General features: G+C 59.1%; 1 protein-coding gene across 2 annotated transcripts; it reads left to right on the top strand.

The window, feature by feature from the left end:
* Positions 1 to 1,738: 1,738 nt before the first annotated feature.
* SNX33 (sorting nexin 33) lies at positions 1,739 to 10,147 on the top strand (the record flags this gene model as incomplete). Of its 2 annotated transcripts, XM_082846772.1 has the most annotated exons (3): positions 1,739 to 3,545; positions 3,768 to 3,810; positions 9,894 to 10,147. In XM_082846772.1, the coding sequence occupies exons 1-3, from the start codon at positions 2,340 to 2,342 to the stop codon at positions 10,145 to 10,147; spliced, it is 1,503 nt and encodes a 500-aa protein (XP_082702898.1). In that variant the 5' UTR covers positions 1,739 to 2,339. The 2 variants fall into 2 exon arrangements, with proteins under 2 accessions (XP_082702898.1, XP_082702897.1); XM_082846771.1 differs by having other exon boundaries at positions 1,739 to 3,810.
* Positions 10,148 to 14,236: the final 4,089 nt, after the last annotated feature.

Below are 14,236 nucleotides of genomic sequence, written 5' to 3' on the forward strand. Positions count from 1 at the left end.
TCTGGTAGGTAAGGACAATGCCTTATTCGTCTTTGTAAACCAAGGGGCCTGGTACAGAATACTCAGTTAATGTTTCCTTGAGTGGAAGGTTGAATGAATGAGAGACAGAACGAATGAATGAAGAACAAGAGGGTGGACTTGTCATCTACAAGAGGGTGTCAAACTCTCCGACTGCCTTGTTGTACTGTAATCTCCAGTGCCCAGCACAGTGCCTGGCAGAATCAATGCTCAGGGTCAAGTCCCCTTTACCTCTTCCCGGAACCCTACCCCGACCACTCCTCTCTCCTGGGTGCTGCCGGCAAAGACAGGACATCCAGTCTCCGCCGGCCGCCGCACGAAGCGACACGGAACCCGATCCTGCCGGGTCTTGTTACCGTCGCTACAGATGTAGAGTCTTGTCTTCCCCCGCCCCGAAGGAAGTCGCCCAAGACAGGGGTGCTCCTGGCCTTGTCTGGCTAGGGTACTAGGACCCGCAGCAGCCCGTATCTAAACGATCCAAACCTTCTCAGGCTTCTTCCATGAGGGCGCCGCTGGCTCTGGGGCCCCCTCCAGAGAGCAATCCCCGGGCGGCGCCACGGCCCCGTTCCCCTCCCAGGAGCTGGGGTGGGGGGGCAGGGGAACGAGAGGGGGGCGTCTGCGGGTCTCCACGCACTTCCTCCACCCTCTCTCCGGGGTCCCGGCTCTGGCGCCCTCCTTGTAAGCACCGCACTTCACAAACTTTAGGAGTTTGCCTCACTTGCGTCGCGGAAAAGGCAGGAGGGTGACGGAGCCCAGGAGGCGAGGAGGCGAGGCGGCGGCCGCAGAGCTCCGTCCCTCGGCGCTTAAGCCCCTCGGGGTGAGAGGTGTCTCCCAGCCAGGGCGGACGGGCTGGCCCTATTCCCCGACCGTCTCCTTTCTCTCTCGCATCCAGATCTCAGCGCAAGTGAGTGAGGGTGACTGCCAGAAGGAAAAGCGAGGAGTAGGCGGGAGCCCCGGCTCCTGCGCCCCAGGCCAGTGGGAGGGCGGAGCCGGGCAGTCCGCGGCCAGCCAGGACGCACGGAAGTGCTGTGGAGTTCGCCCAATTCCCCAGCCTGCTTGTCCTTCTCCCTCCCTCTCCCCACCCCTCACCTCCCCCCCGCCTCACCTCCCCCCCGTCGGCTATTCCTTCCTTCCTCGGGACGCCACCTCCCGGAATCGCCTTTTTTGTTGTTGTTTTGGAGCTGGCTTCTCACTGGCGGCGCAGAGGGGCTGCGAACGCTGGAGAGGAAGGCGGGCTGGGGGCGCAGCCCGCCGCCCACCGGCGGGACCCCGCGGGGCAGAGCGGAGGACGGACAGTCGGCCGGGCCATCTGCTCTCCAGAGCTCACTCTTCAAACTCCTGTTGAGTGTGTGCGTGCACGCGAAGGGTGGGGGTCCACGTCCCGCGTGCGGGGACCGGTTACCGCGGGGTTACCTTTGGCCGGAGGTCCTTGGACTCAGATCTGGGTCAGCTTCAGGCTCAGAAACTGCTGAGAAATTAGGCAAACAAAAGAGGCCACTCAGCTAGTGGCCAGAAGTCGCCCGAGCGCGTCGTCGCGTCCCCTCCTTTACCCGGGGCGGGGGCCGGTCACTTGGGGGCGGGGAGAGGGCGCCCCAGCCGGCTGGGGGCTGGGGGACGGGCCGGGCTGGGCCGCCGGGGTCGAAGCGTTGGCGGCCTGTTGTGTAAGCCTCAGTCCTTGTTTTCCCGGCCTGGCTCGTTGTGAAGCCGGACACATCCACCCTTGGATTCGATTCAGGAGGCTGCTGCTTTTCTCCTTGCCCCTCTTGGATTTTCTGGATTTTTGAAAACCCAGTGGCCCAGGAAGAGGAGGAGGAAGGAGGAAGGAGCAGATCTACAGAGGAATGTGAGAGCCTCCCAAGGCCTGTGGAGCCAGAAGGAGCTGGGAGCCAGAGCTGCTGGGGTTTCTGGGACGGTGGTTTCTGAGTGATTCTCTTCTATTTTAGAACATTGTTCCAGTGGAGAGTGTCAAATTCTTGCCCTCTCAGAGCTGACTTCTCCGAGTCACTTGACTTTTCTTCTGGGAGTGGGAGGAAGAGAGACTCTCCCTTTTAGGGGCTGAGGAAGGAAGGGAGGAAGACCATGGACATGAGCTCTCCCTGCTCACAGGCATGTGCAGGGAGACCTGTTTCTGGGCCGTGGACATTGCTTTGAAGAGAGGGAGGCTGGACACCATCTGTGGGTGCTGAGACCCCGCCGTAGGGGCTGAGAGACTGAGGGCTGTGGCAGACCTTGAGTTGCTAGTGCATTCTTGGACACCCTAGCAAGTGTCCCCAGTTCTGGGCAGGACTCTGTCCTCATCTTTCTCTACCACTGGCCCAGACATGGCACTAAAAGGCCGAGCCCTCTATGACTTCCGCAGCGAGAACAAGGAGGAAATCAGCATCCAGCAGGATGAGGACCTGGTTGTTTTCAGCGAGACCTCACTGGATGGATGGCTGCAGGGCCAGAACAGCCGCGGTGAGACAGGGCTCTTCCCTGCCTCTTACGTGGAGATCATCCGTTCTGGCACCAGCTCCAACCATGCCGACTACTCCAGCAGTCCTGCAGGCTCTCTGGGCACTCAGGTGAGCTTATACGACGGCTCCAGCGTGGCAGACCCTTCCTGGAGTGGGGGGGGCAGTGGCTTCCTCTCAAACCAGGGTAGTTTCGAGGAGGACGATGATGATGACTGGGATGACTGGGATGATGGATGCACAGTGGTGGAGGAGCCACGGGCTGGTGGGCTGGGCACCAATGGGCACCCCCAACTCAACCTCTCCTACCCTGGTGCCTACCCCAACCAACACACGGCCTTCCGGCCCAAGCCACCCCTGGAGCGGCAGGACAGCCTGGCATCTGCCAAGCGAGGCAGCGTGGTGGGACGCAACCTCAACCGCTTCTCGTGCTTTGTGCGCTCTGGCGTGGAGGCCTTCATCCTGGGTGACGTGCCCATGATGGCCAAGATCGCTGAGACATACTCCATTGAAATGGGCCCTCGCGGCCCCCAGTGGAAGGCCAACCCCCACCCATTTGCCTGCTCCGTGGAGGACCCCACCAAACAGACCAAATTCAAGGGCATCAAAAGCTACATCTCCTACAAGCTCACACCCACACACGCTCGCTCACCTGTCTACAGGCGCTACAAACACTTCGACTGGCTCTACAACCGCCTGCTGCACAAGTTCACTGTCATCTCGGTGCCCCACCTGCCAGAGAAGCAGGCCACAGGCCGCTTCGAGGAGGACTTCATTGAGAAGCGGAAGCGGCGGCTCATCCTCTGGATGGACCACATGACTAGCCACCCCGTGCTGTCCCAATACGAGGGCTTCCAACATTTCCTTAGCTGCCTGGATGCCAAGCAGTGGAAGATGGGCAAACGCCGGGCCGAGAAGGATGAGATGGTGGGCGCCAGCTTCCTGCTCACCTTCCAGATCCCCACGGAGCACCAGGACCTGCAGGATGTGGAGGACCGTGTGGACACCTTCAAAGCCTTCAGCAAGAAGATGGACGACAGCGTCCTGCAGCTCAGCACCGTAGCATCGGAGCTGGTGCGCAAGCATGTGGGGGGCTTCCGCAAGGAATTCCAGAAGCTGGGCAATGCCTTCCAGGCCATCAGTCATGCCTTCCAGATGGACCCCCCCTTCAGCTCCGAAGCCCTCAACAGCGCCATTTCTCACACGGGCCGTACCTATGAAGCCGTGGGTGAGATGTTTGCCGAGCAGCCCAAGAACGACCTCTTCCAGATGCTCGACACGCTGTCTCTCTACCAGGGCCTGCTCTCCAACTTCCCCGACATCATCCACCTGCAGAAAGGTAAGAGCCAGTGTGGACTGGAGATCCTTACAGCATCTGCACTCTGCTGGGCACTGGGGGTATGAAGATGGCCTAGACCGAGCAGAATGGTGCAGCTAGAATTTCTGTCTGTGTCTCATTCATACGTTCAACAAGTGTGTCGAGCACCTACCACGTGGCAGGTGCTATTCTAGGTGCAGGGATATTATTATGGGCAGGTCTGATCCCTGTCCTCATGGAGTTCACTGCTTACCTTCTTGTTGTCTGTTCGTTCATTCATTCATTCATTCGTTTTCTCTGTTTCTGTCTCATTTACTCATTTACCCATCATGCTTTGAGCCCTTCAAGATAATAGGCTGGGGTCTGGGAACACGGAGCTGACTGGGACCCAGGACTTGCCCTTGAGGAGCCCGCAAGGGGTCATGGACACAGACCCAGATAACAGGAGCACAGAGTGTAGCCTGTCTTCCCACTTGTCACAAGCTTGCCTCCCTGCCTTTGCAGCTGCAGAGGCTGTTCTCACCGCTGCATATCCTATCTGTGAGCTCCCTCCCTATCTGTGTTCTGGAGGGTGGCTGCCCCTATTTTGCAGATGAAGAAGCTGCGTCCACAGAATGGTGCTTGCACAAGGAGTCCATGGCCCAGCTGGGGCTGCCCCTTCCTCCTGCACCTCCCCAAGGACACATCCATCTCGGCCACCTGCCAAGCCCAGCCATGTGTTCAGTTCTCACGGCCCCCTCCCTACGGGAGGGACAGGATGGGTCCTTGTTACTGTGGGGCTGTCAAGGAACTTCCAGGGAAGTGACTCATAGCCGGGTCACCTAGGGGCAGCCGGGCTGGGTTGGGGGAGGAAGCGGGGGTCCAGGGCACTACCCCCATGGTCCATCCAATTCCCCCTTCCCCAGCCTGGCTTCTCTTCTTGCCTGAGCAGTGAGTCAGGAGCTGACCCGGCAGGTGGCTGAGTCTTGGGGACTACAGGCAGGGCAGGAGAGAGGTGTGGTCCTCCCCAGGGCTGCTTGGTAACTAAGGAAGAACGTCTGCAGGGCGTGGGGCTGGCTCCCAGGCCCCTAGGCCCTGAGGTCAGGCCTGGCTTGGTGGGGAGTTTTCCTCTGGGTGAGGCCAGGAGGCAGGCCTCTGGACTGCCTGGGGGACAGCAAACACCACCACACTACCTGGTCCCCAGGAGAGTCTGGAGTAAACCCTCCTCGTTCTCCTTTACCAGGAGGTTAACTTCTAGAACTTCTCCAGCTCCCAGCCTCCTTTCTCCCCTCACTTTCTCTTCCTCCTTCTCCTCTCTGCCGTTTTTTTCTTTTCTCCACATTCCTCTCTTCCTCCTTCCCTTCTTTCAGCTTCAGGAGACATGAGGCCTGAGTTCTGGTCTTGGCTCTGCCCCCAGTTTGCTGTGTGTCCCTGGGAAGTGCTTTCCCCTCTCTGGGAGTTAGTTTCCCGATCTGTAAGATAAGGGAGGGCAGACACAGTGAGCTCTTAGGCCTTCAAAGGGGTGGGTAGGGGAGAGACTCCTGGGGAGGGTCTGGTCGAGGACAGAGTGATGCCTTAGATCTGGCTCTGAGCTCTGGGCAGGGATTGGGCAGGGCTGGTGGCTGGGGCCCACTGGGGCAGGCGTCACCCTGTGCGGAAGTGGAGCCACGCTCACTGCTGTGCTACGGCCTGGGAAAGCTGGTTCAACCAGCTCCTTGGATGGCATGTACCTGTGTGGGCAGCAGGATGGGGGGAAGCAGGGACATAGTGATTAAACAGCTGCCCCCATGCAGTGTCTGGGGACCCTCACCCAGGGCAGAGCAGGGGGCAGGAAGGCAACCCCATACTCATACTCCCAGGCTCCCACTGAAGCAGGAGGGAGTAAAGCCAGACTGGCCTTTCTGACCCTGGGGCAGGGAGACAGAGCTGAGAGAGGCCACTTCTGAGTTTCCACTGGAGGTGTTTCTAAGGTGAGGGGCCTGGGGTGATGTGTTCAACCTCAGGCAGAGGCTGCCCCACCTTCCCAGACCTGGAGGACCCCTCCCCAATAAGCCAAGTTCTTTTGGGCTTACTCTTCCCCCTTCTGGGCCCTGCACTGCCACTCCTAGGCCCGTGGTGGGGCAAGTTAGGGAGGGGGGCTTGGAATCTGGCTGAGACAGAATTGGGGAAACCACAGCCTGATGGGGGAGGGGGGATCCCATGTTGGCCCTGTGGATGGAGCCCTTTCACAGAGGAAGGAGAAAGAAAATTGGGCCCTGGGTCCCCAGGATTCTGTCCAGCCTGTTCATACATCTGAAAGATGGCAAGCATGTGGGACCGGCCTTGGAAGGAAGGAGATGGGAGGCCTAGGAGAGGTCAGGAGACCAGGATCTGGATGAATGTTGCCTCTGAGGTGACCCTGAAAGAGTTTCCTCTCCTCAGAAAACTTAGGAAAATGGGCCATGGAACCTGGTTGGCACTGAGGTGCAGCCTGTCTGCCCACTGGCCCAGCCCCTGGAGCTCACTTTAGGGGTCTCCTAAGAGAAGGGCAACCATGTAATTTACCATCCAAACCAGGGCAATCTTGGGGGTGAAAGAGAGCCTTAGTAATAGTTACCCTGGGACAACAAGGGGCAACAGTGACTGTCCAGGGCCCCTGCCTGAGAGCCAGCCAGGGCAGGGCTCGGTCCTAAGACTCATCACAAGCTGCGGAGACTGGTGTGGTTCCGTCCGTTTTCAGATGAGGGACAGTGAGGAGGAATGACAATCAGAGCAGGAACTGGAGCCCAGGTGTCTCTGACTCCACAGCCAGGCTGTTTCTACTGTGCCAGACAGATAGCGGAGGGAACTCCCTAAGGGATGGGTGCCTGGGGTAGACAAGCCAGAAGGGGAGGAAGCAGGGAGGGGGTTGGGTGTTCTAGCACCAACTGAGCTGGCATCCTCCGCAGGCTGGAGGCAGGCCCTGGACCACAGAGCATGCGTGGAGGGGCCATGGAGCTCTCAGGTTGGCCAAGGCAAAGTGGCCCTTTTGCAGGACCAAGTTCTTGCCTGGGGGAATAGGTGGGTCCAGCCTCTATGCTCTGGGCCATCATCTAGCTCTCCCTCTGCCTCCCCTCCTAGGCGCTGATGAACAAAGAATTGTATCACTAGGAGCCACCACTAGCTGGGTCTTGGCTGGGACTGAAAAGCGGTTCGCACATAGTTGCGAGGGGAGCTCTTACTCTGTCAGGCGCCATCCTAAGTACTTTAAACATATTAGTTCAGTTAAACTCAGATATAACTATAGGGTGGGTACTATTATCATCCCATTTTACTGATGTGGAAACTCTAAAGCGCTATTCCGCTGTGAGCAATTGTCAGCAGCATCACATCTAGTCCAACATGTCCCATTTGACAGTGGGGAGACCTGTAGCCCTTGTTGGAGGTGACACAGTGGGACTAGGACTCAGACCTCCTGTCCTCAACCTAGGGTGGGTGGTAACTACCTCCAAGAGGTAGGGACAAGATAGATTAAGGTGACAGTTTAGGGGATATGGCTGGGACCCTGGGGCTCTGAAGCTCCAACCCTCCTTTCCCTGTTCCTGGGACCCAGCCTACAGGACAACTGCCAGGTTAGGAGGTGCCCCTGGGCCCTCAGTTTTCAGGTTGAGTCCTAGGTGGAATGTGTCAGGTGACGGGAGACAGGCCTGAGCCCTGAGTCCCAGTCTGTCTCTGGGGTGCATTAGTGTTAGCTGGTCCCAGTCCCACATCGGAGTCACAGGGTGGAGGGGTGACAGGGAGCAGGGTGGGGCCTCCCCCTTCCCCCACAGCCTTTGCCCCCCATCTCTGGCTCCCTGCCTGTCTGCGGATACCTAGCAATTGCAATAGATTCATTCCTATTATCTGGGCCTCAGTTTCCTTCCTCTAAGCCCATGGGCAAGAAAAGCTTTCTTAAATGCAAGTCCACCCCCAACGCACCCAGACGTTCTCAGGAAGGTGGAATCCAGGCTAGTAGGTGCCCTTTGCTGAAGCCTGACTCTAGTTTCTTTGTCCTGCTCTTTCTTACTTTGCTTCTTATGGTTCTTTTTACCCCTTGGGACCTTCTCAAATTCCTAAGTCCATTGTCTGGATGCCCCACACATATGCCTGGGGGACCTGGCCTAGGCTCCTTGCAGTAGAAGTGGTGTCTACCCCCAGCTGTGCAGGGATGCCTCTGGGCCAGGCATCCCCCGCTTTTGGAGCAGGAAAGAGGCTGCGAGCCCCTCGGCAAGTGCCCTCCTGCCGGGTCCTGAGTTTCCTCTGCACAGTGTGGGGGTGGAGAGTGAGGGGTGGATGTGGGTGTTGGACAGCTAGTCTCTAGGGCCACTCCAGCTCCGAAGCCTCTCAAGGGGTCCTCCTCTTGGGCCTTGGGGTGATCCCTCTCCTGCTGCCCAGACCTGGGCAGTCGGTGTGGAACAGGAGGCGAGAAGTGCTTCAAGGAAGGTGGCAAAAGGACTGAGTGGGCTGGGGCTGGGGACTGCAGAGTTCCTTTAGGTGCTGTGTGAGCAGCCCTGGAAACGCTCCAAGTTTGAGTCTGTCCGCCCGAAATGCCGCTCTTTGCCAGTTAGCCACACACTTGCCGTCTAATATAGGTGCTGCTCCTTCTAAAGGCGTTCAGAGTTACTTCCAGCCTGTGGTAGACGCTCCATAAACGCGTCCTGGATGCATTTGAACAACTTGGAGTAAAAGGAATACGTTTCAAAGGTCCACGAGAGACCTCCTTAAGGGAGAGGTGGGAAACATGAAAAACGAGCGTGTTACTCGTGTGCAGTGGATGCTTTTGAAGCGCTCGGGGAGTGCGCTGTCCTCCGTGCCAACCCCTCCCACCTCCTTAATCTTCTTCACACAGTGGATTCCCTACAGCCCTGCGAGGAGTACCTGCCAGGCGCAGGGAGACTGCCTCACCGCCTCAGCAACTGCCCTCACCGGCTTCAGCATGGAATCAGTCGAGTGCTGTTAATTCAGAGCTGACATTCTTTCACCAAGTGCTTGTTGATTCATTCCCATTCTTCCAAATTGGGTCCCTTCCCCAGGTTCATCCCCTGACCCCACCCCCATCTGTCACCTGGTTATTATAATGGCTTCCTCTAGTCCCCTGGGGGCTGGGGTGAGGAGGGAGCAGGGCCTATATGTGGGGAGACACACACAAAGGAAAACTCCAGGTGGCTTTTGAGGCTCTGTTTTAGAATCGGCTGGGTGATGGGGGTGGGGAGAGCCCTGGTGAGCTGAGACAGGGAGGCGGTCTGCCTGGGGGATGCTCCGTGTAGAAGCGGCACCCTGTCAGAGCCTTGCATTATGCATAGGGATCCAGGGGGCAGAGATAGGAAGGTAGGAAAGAAAGCTGAATTTGATGAACGTGGGGTCAGCGTGGAACGGGTGCAGGGGTCAACTCCCAGAGGGCCTCACAGGCCAGGAGAATGGGGGACCTCGCTCTGCAGGCAGAAGGAAGCCAGGGGAGGCTTGGAGCTGTGGGTATGGAGAACCTCTCAGAGGCTGAGACTGAGGTGGGGAGACCCATGAGGGGCCTATGGCAGCAGTCCAGTGAGGTTGAATCAGCTTAGCAGACACACACCAGGATCTGCTGTGGGCTAGGCTTTGTTCTGGATGCTAGAGACATTGAGCTCACAGCCCAGAAGGAAGCGGTCAGAGAAACCACAGGGTGGTAAGAGCTGTGGCAGAGGGAAGCCCAGGACACCTGAGAGCACTGGGAGGCACCTGATGTACTGGGGCTGCAGGGAAGGCTTCCTGGAGGAGGTGATGTTGGAGGTGAATGGGGAGCCAGCGTGAGGGGTGACGAGGCCTGTGGTGGGTGGGGACGGCCTGGTCCTAGAAATCAATCAGCTGGCAGGGCAGGTCAGGTGTGGGCTGCTGGCGTCGCCACAGGTTTGGAGGGAAGATGGTGCATCTGGTTTAGGATGTGCTGAAGGTGAGGGTTTGGTGGACATCCTGGTGGAGACACCCAGGCGGCTGGACCATGGGTCTGGACTCTGTGGAGTCCAAGAGTGAAGCCTGAGTTCAGCCGATGAGGGTATTGTCTGCCTGGACCCGGGTCTCACCGTGGGGTTAGGGAGCGAACTGGGGAGACCGGAGCCCTAACTTGTCCTTGTCCTCTGCTCTGCCCGTGCCAGGTGCCTTCGCCAAGGTGAAGGAGAGCCAGCGCATGAGTGACGAGGGCCGCATGGCACAGGACGAGGCAGATGGCATTCGCAGGCGCTGCCGCGTGGTGGGCTTCGCCCTGCAGGCTGAGATGAACCACTTCCACCAGCGCCGCGAGCTCGACTTCAAGCACATGATGCAGAACTACCTGCGCCAGCAGATCCTCTTCTACCAGCGGGTAGGCCAGCAGCTGGAGAAGACGCTGCACATGTATGACAGCCTCTGACCACGTGTCCCTGGTCCTCTCCCCGCCCCTGGGGCCTGGTGGCTGCGATGCATGCTGCCCTCCAGACCTTCCCACACCAGCAGTGCCTGGCTGGTCAGGGGTGGGCTTTGGAGGAGTCATGGATATCCCTGGGGAAGTCCCCCACCCCTTAGAGATAGGGGCACAGCAGGGGTGAGGATGGGGCCAGAAGCCCTCCAGGCCAAGGCCTGGGCTGCTGGTCAGTCACTTGAGGTCAGGCCAGGGTCTTAGCCTCCCCTAGAGCCTATAGCGCTCGCTCACCTGGCCACCATCCCCTCGTTCATTCAGCAGACGCGCAGGCCTGCTGCGGCCCCGGGTCAGACACTGGGCATCCAGGGCTGCGACACGCCTGCTCTTGGGGAGTCCCCAGTTGAGGTGGGGGTCAGACCCAGAAACAGGCAGGGGCAGTACAGAAAGATTGATGGTAAATAGCTCGCAGAAGGGACCACTCGTTCTGCCAGTTAGGGATGACTCCATGGCGTAGTGTCTTGAAGAATGACAAGGACCTGCTGGACAGTAAGTGGGGACAGTAGGTGGGGAGGGCATTCAGAGGAGAAGAACAGCATGGGCGAGGCTGTGGAGGCATGGAAAGACCCCGTCTTCTCTCCTCTACCTTTCCCAAGCAAGTTTTTTGTTTATTTGTTTGTTTTTGTGGTACACGTGCCCCTCACTGCCGTGGCCTCTCCTGCCACGGAGCACAGGCCCCGGACGCGCAGGCCCAGCGGCCACGGCTCACGGGCCTAGCCACTCCGCGGCACACGGGATCCTCCCGGACAGGGGCACGAACCCGCGCCCCCCGCATCGGCAGGCGGACTCCCAACCACTGCGCCACCAGGGAAGCCCCTCCCAAGCAAGTCTGGTGCACCCCTCAGTGGTGTCCCCTTGTGTGACAGAGGGGAGGGATCTGCCTTGCTCCCATGCCCCTGTCCCCGCCCCCCCCCCCCGCCCACAGGAGGGGCTGCAGGCCAACTCCCTCCTGACTCCCCTTCACCAGCTGAGCTCCCTCACCCCTTGGTTAGGGGACCATGCAGCATCTTTGCCCTGGGCTCAAGGTGCTAAGACAAGCCTCGGATCCCAGGACCCTGGTGGCACCTTTCTGGAGGGGACAACCAGAAGTTACCGGGTATTTGAGTTCACCAGCAATAGCTCCCACACTCCAAGCAGGCTTGGGCCTCAGGCTCCCAGGGGCCAACTTACCCACCACCCCAGGGACCCTCGGCCCACCTGCCCACAGCCAGCCTCACTGTGATGCCGGTTCAGGTCCTGGTGGGATTGTGCTGTCTCCCACCCATGTTTACATCCTCGAGGGGGCTCCCCCCACACCCCCAGGCCAGCGCGTGGTCCAGCAGTGGGTTGGGGGAACTGACAGGTGCCACTGCTGGCCCCCCCCAGGAGGTCATGGCTGTTCCTGGCTGCTGCTGCTTCAATCTTCTTTCTTTCTTGTTTTCTTGATAAACCTTTTACAGTTAAGATAACAAAAATATGACTCCTTATTTGGATCCCAGCGGGGGATGAGGGGGTGGGGAAGGATACAGCCCTAATTGTCCCTGGGAGCGATTGGACCAGATTCTGAGGTCGTGATGGGCACAACATTTACCCCAGAACCTCAGAAGCTGGGGGGAGGACGGTGCTGGAGGCAGGAGCTAGCTGGGTACCTCTGGGTGGCCCTGGACCCCAGCTGGATGCATACCCTTCCCAGACCTCACTGTCCTCATCTCTCAAATGGGTGGAGTCTTGCCAGGGGTTTGGCTCTGCTGCTCTGTGATCTAGGACTGAAGGTCACGTGAGGAAGGGACAGTCTAATCGATAGGGGGTTCCTCTCCCCGGGAGGGCATGTCCCAGCCTTGCCCCCAGGAAAGCCCCAGTCCAGGGGAGGGGGTGGGTCTCAGAACCTGTGTCCTTCCCCAAGCCGTCCAGTCCAGGCTGCCCAGGCCTGCTGTGGCTGCCCAGTTGGAAACTGAGGTGGACCCCCCAGCCGTGCCCTTGGGGGTGTCCCAGGCAGGATGAACAGGAATCTGTTTGCACACGGGAAAGAGGAGGGCTGGGGGGCCGCGGTTCTCTTGGGGCAATGGGGACTTGGTGGAGGGAGGGCTGCTGGGGTCTGGACATCAGGGGAGGCTTTGGCCGGGCTGGGGGCAGAGGAGCTCATGGCAGTGAGGTAGAGTAAGGGGTGGCAGGTGCAGTGGGGAAGGGGCAGCAGAGGCTCCCTGTTCAGGGCAGAGAGTCCTCAGAGGAACTTCTGGAATGGGCCCCTGGCCCTGGGTCAAAATTAGGTCAGATTTGGGACTTTCTGTGGAATTTTCCTTTCTCTCCTCCCTGCCCTCCTTCGTTCATTTTCCAACACATACGAGGACCTTCCCACCCTTAACCTCTTCCCCACTCCAACCTCACTGCGGCCTTCTGCAGTGAGCGCTCTGACCATGGGCAGAGCGGTGGGGGTCTCCTTCCCAGGCCCAGTCAGCTCTGGGGCGGTGGGAATGCTCTTCTCAACACACAGTGCCTGGAAAGTCCCCTGTTCACTCTTCTTGCCCTGGGAATAGTATTGCCCTCTTGTGTCTCTTTCTTGAGCGGGGGGCCACCTCCCATGCCTTCCATCCTCCGGGTGAGAGGTTGGTCTGACGCTTTTCTCAGGAGGGGCTTGTGCCTAGGAAAAGCATCAGAACGTGAAGTCTGGGGATGGGCCAGTCCTCCTCCAGGCATCCTGAGGGCTCTAGGCAGGGACAGACATACATGTGATGGGAAGTGAGGACGTCACAGCCCTTCTCTCTGGTTTCTTTCTATCTCTGTGTGGGTTTGAGTGTTGGGGGAATTTGAGATTTGTCTGGGCTGGCCGGAGCCTCTTTCGGCAGGGGACTGGGGACCAGTGTGTGTGTGGGGGTATCCTGGTGGTGGCTGGGCCTGCGGGCTGGCCTCAGTCTCATGCCAGGCAGATGTTCCAGACTGAGCTGAGCCCAGCTGCCTCCAGTTTCCTCCCTGAGGCGGGTGGAAAACAAGGCTTCTCTTTCTGCCCTGGGCAACTACCAGGACCTGGAGCTGGGGGGTGGGGGACCTCTGATCCCCAGTCTTGGCCCAGCCCAGGAAAGGAGTCTGCTTTGTGGCCACATATGGGGGTTGGGGATGGAGGCAGCCCTCAGATTCTGCATCCTATTGCTTCCTGGACACAGGAGTGCCATGAACCACCATGCCACAGCTGTGCCACGGCTGTAGCAGAGCCAGGCCTGGTCACAGACGCAGTTGCCCAACCCAAAGCAGACAGAGCCACACAACCTGCGTGCGGCACACAGGTCACACCAGGCTCCACACTCACACACGTATGCACGGTCATGTGCTTGCACAACTGCACTCCCAGCCACAGTGCCACAGACTGTCACACCTTCACAGCCACGTCCACGCTCGTCCACGCCCACATACATGTTGTCAGTCTCAGCCACGTCGTCACTCACAGCCATACCATAGTACTGTGCACGGTCATACACTCACATAGCGACACACACACTCAGACACACGCGGCCGTGAAGTCACACATGCACATGGCCAGTGTGTCACAGATGTAGATGCTCTTGGACTCCACCTGCACCGCCTCCTGGGGGAGCCAGCCGCGATCATCCCTCATCTGACACCACCAAGTTCAGTTCCTCATTGCAGAGACGGGAAACTTGGGGTTTAGGGAGCGGTGGCGTTTGGCTGCATCACCCAGTGGGGCGGGGGTCTGCTCTAGGGTCAGAGCCCAATTCCCATCAGGCTCTGGCCTGGCCTTGCCCACCCCTGGGTCAGTCCCCAGGGCCAGACTGCCTCTGAAGGCCCCTGGCTGAACCTACTCAACAAAGCTCTAAGCATCTCCCATCTTCGGAGCCAGAGCTGAGGCTGCAGCATCAGAGAGCAGGAGCCAGAATGTGGTGGGCAGGGCCCAGGCCTGGGCGGGAGGAACATTCCTGCACCATCTCCTCCCCAAGCCTTCGAGGACTGGGCCCGCCCTGCCTGCCTGCCCGCTGACTCAGTCCTCCAGGAGCCAAGCCAGCTTGGCTCCCTCACCCACCCCCAACCCACCCCAATCTGCTTCCCCACCACTGC

This window comes from Leucopleurus acutus (genome assembly GCF_964270905.1).
Source record: "Leucopleurus acutus genome assembly, chromosome: 1".
Classification (NCBI taxonomy): Eukaryota; Metazoa; Chordata; class Mammalia; order Artiodactyla; family Delphinidae; genus Leucopleurus; species Leucopleurus acutus.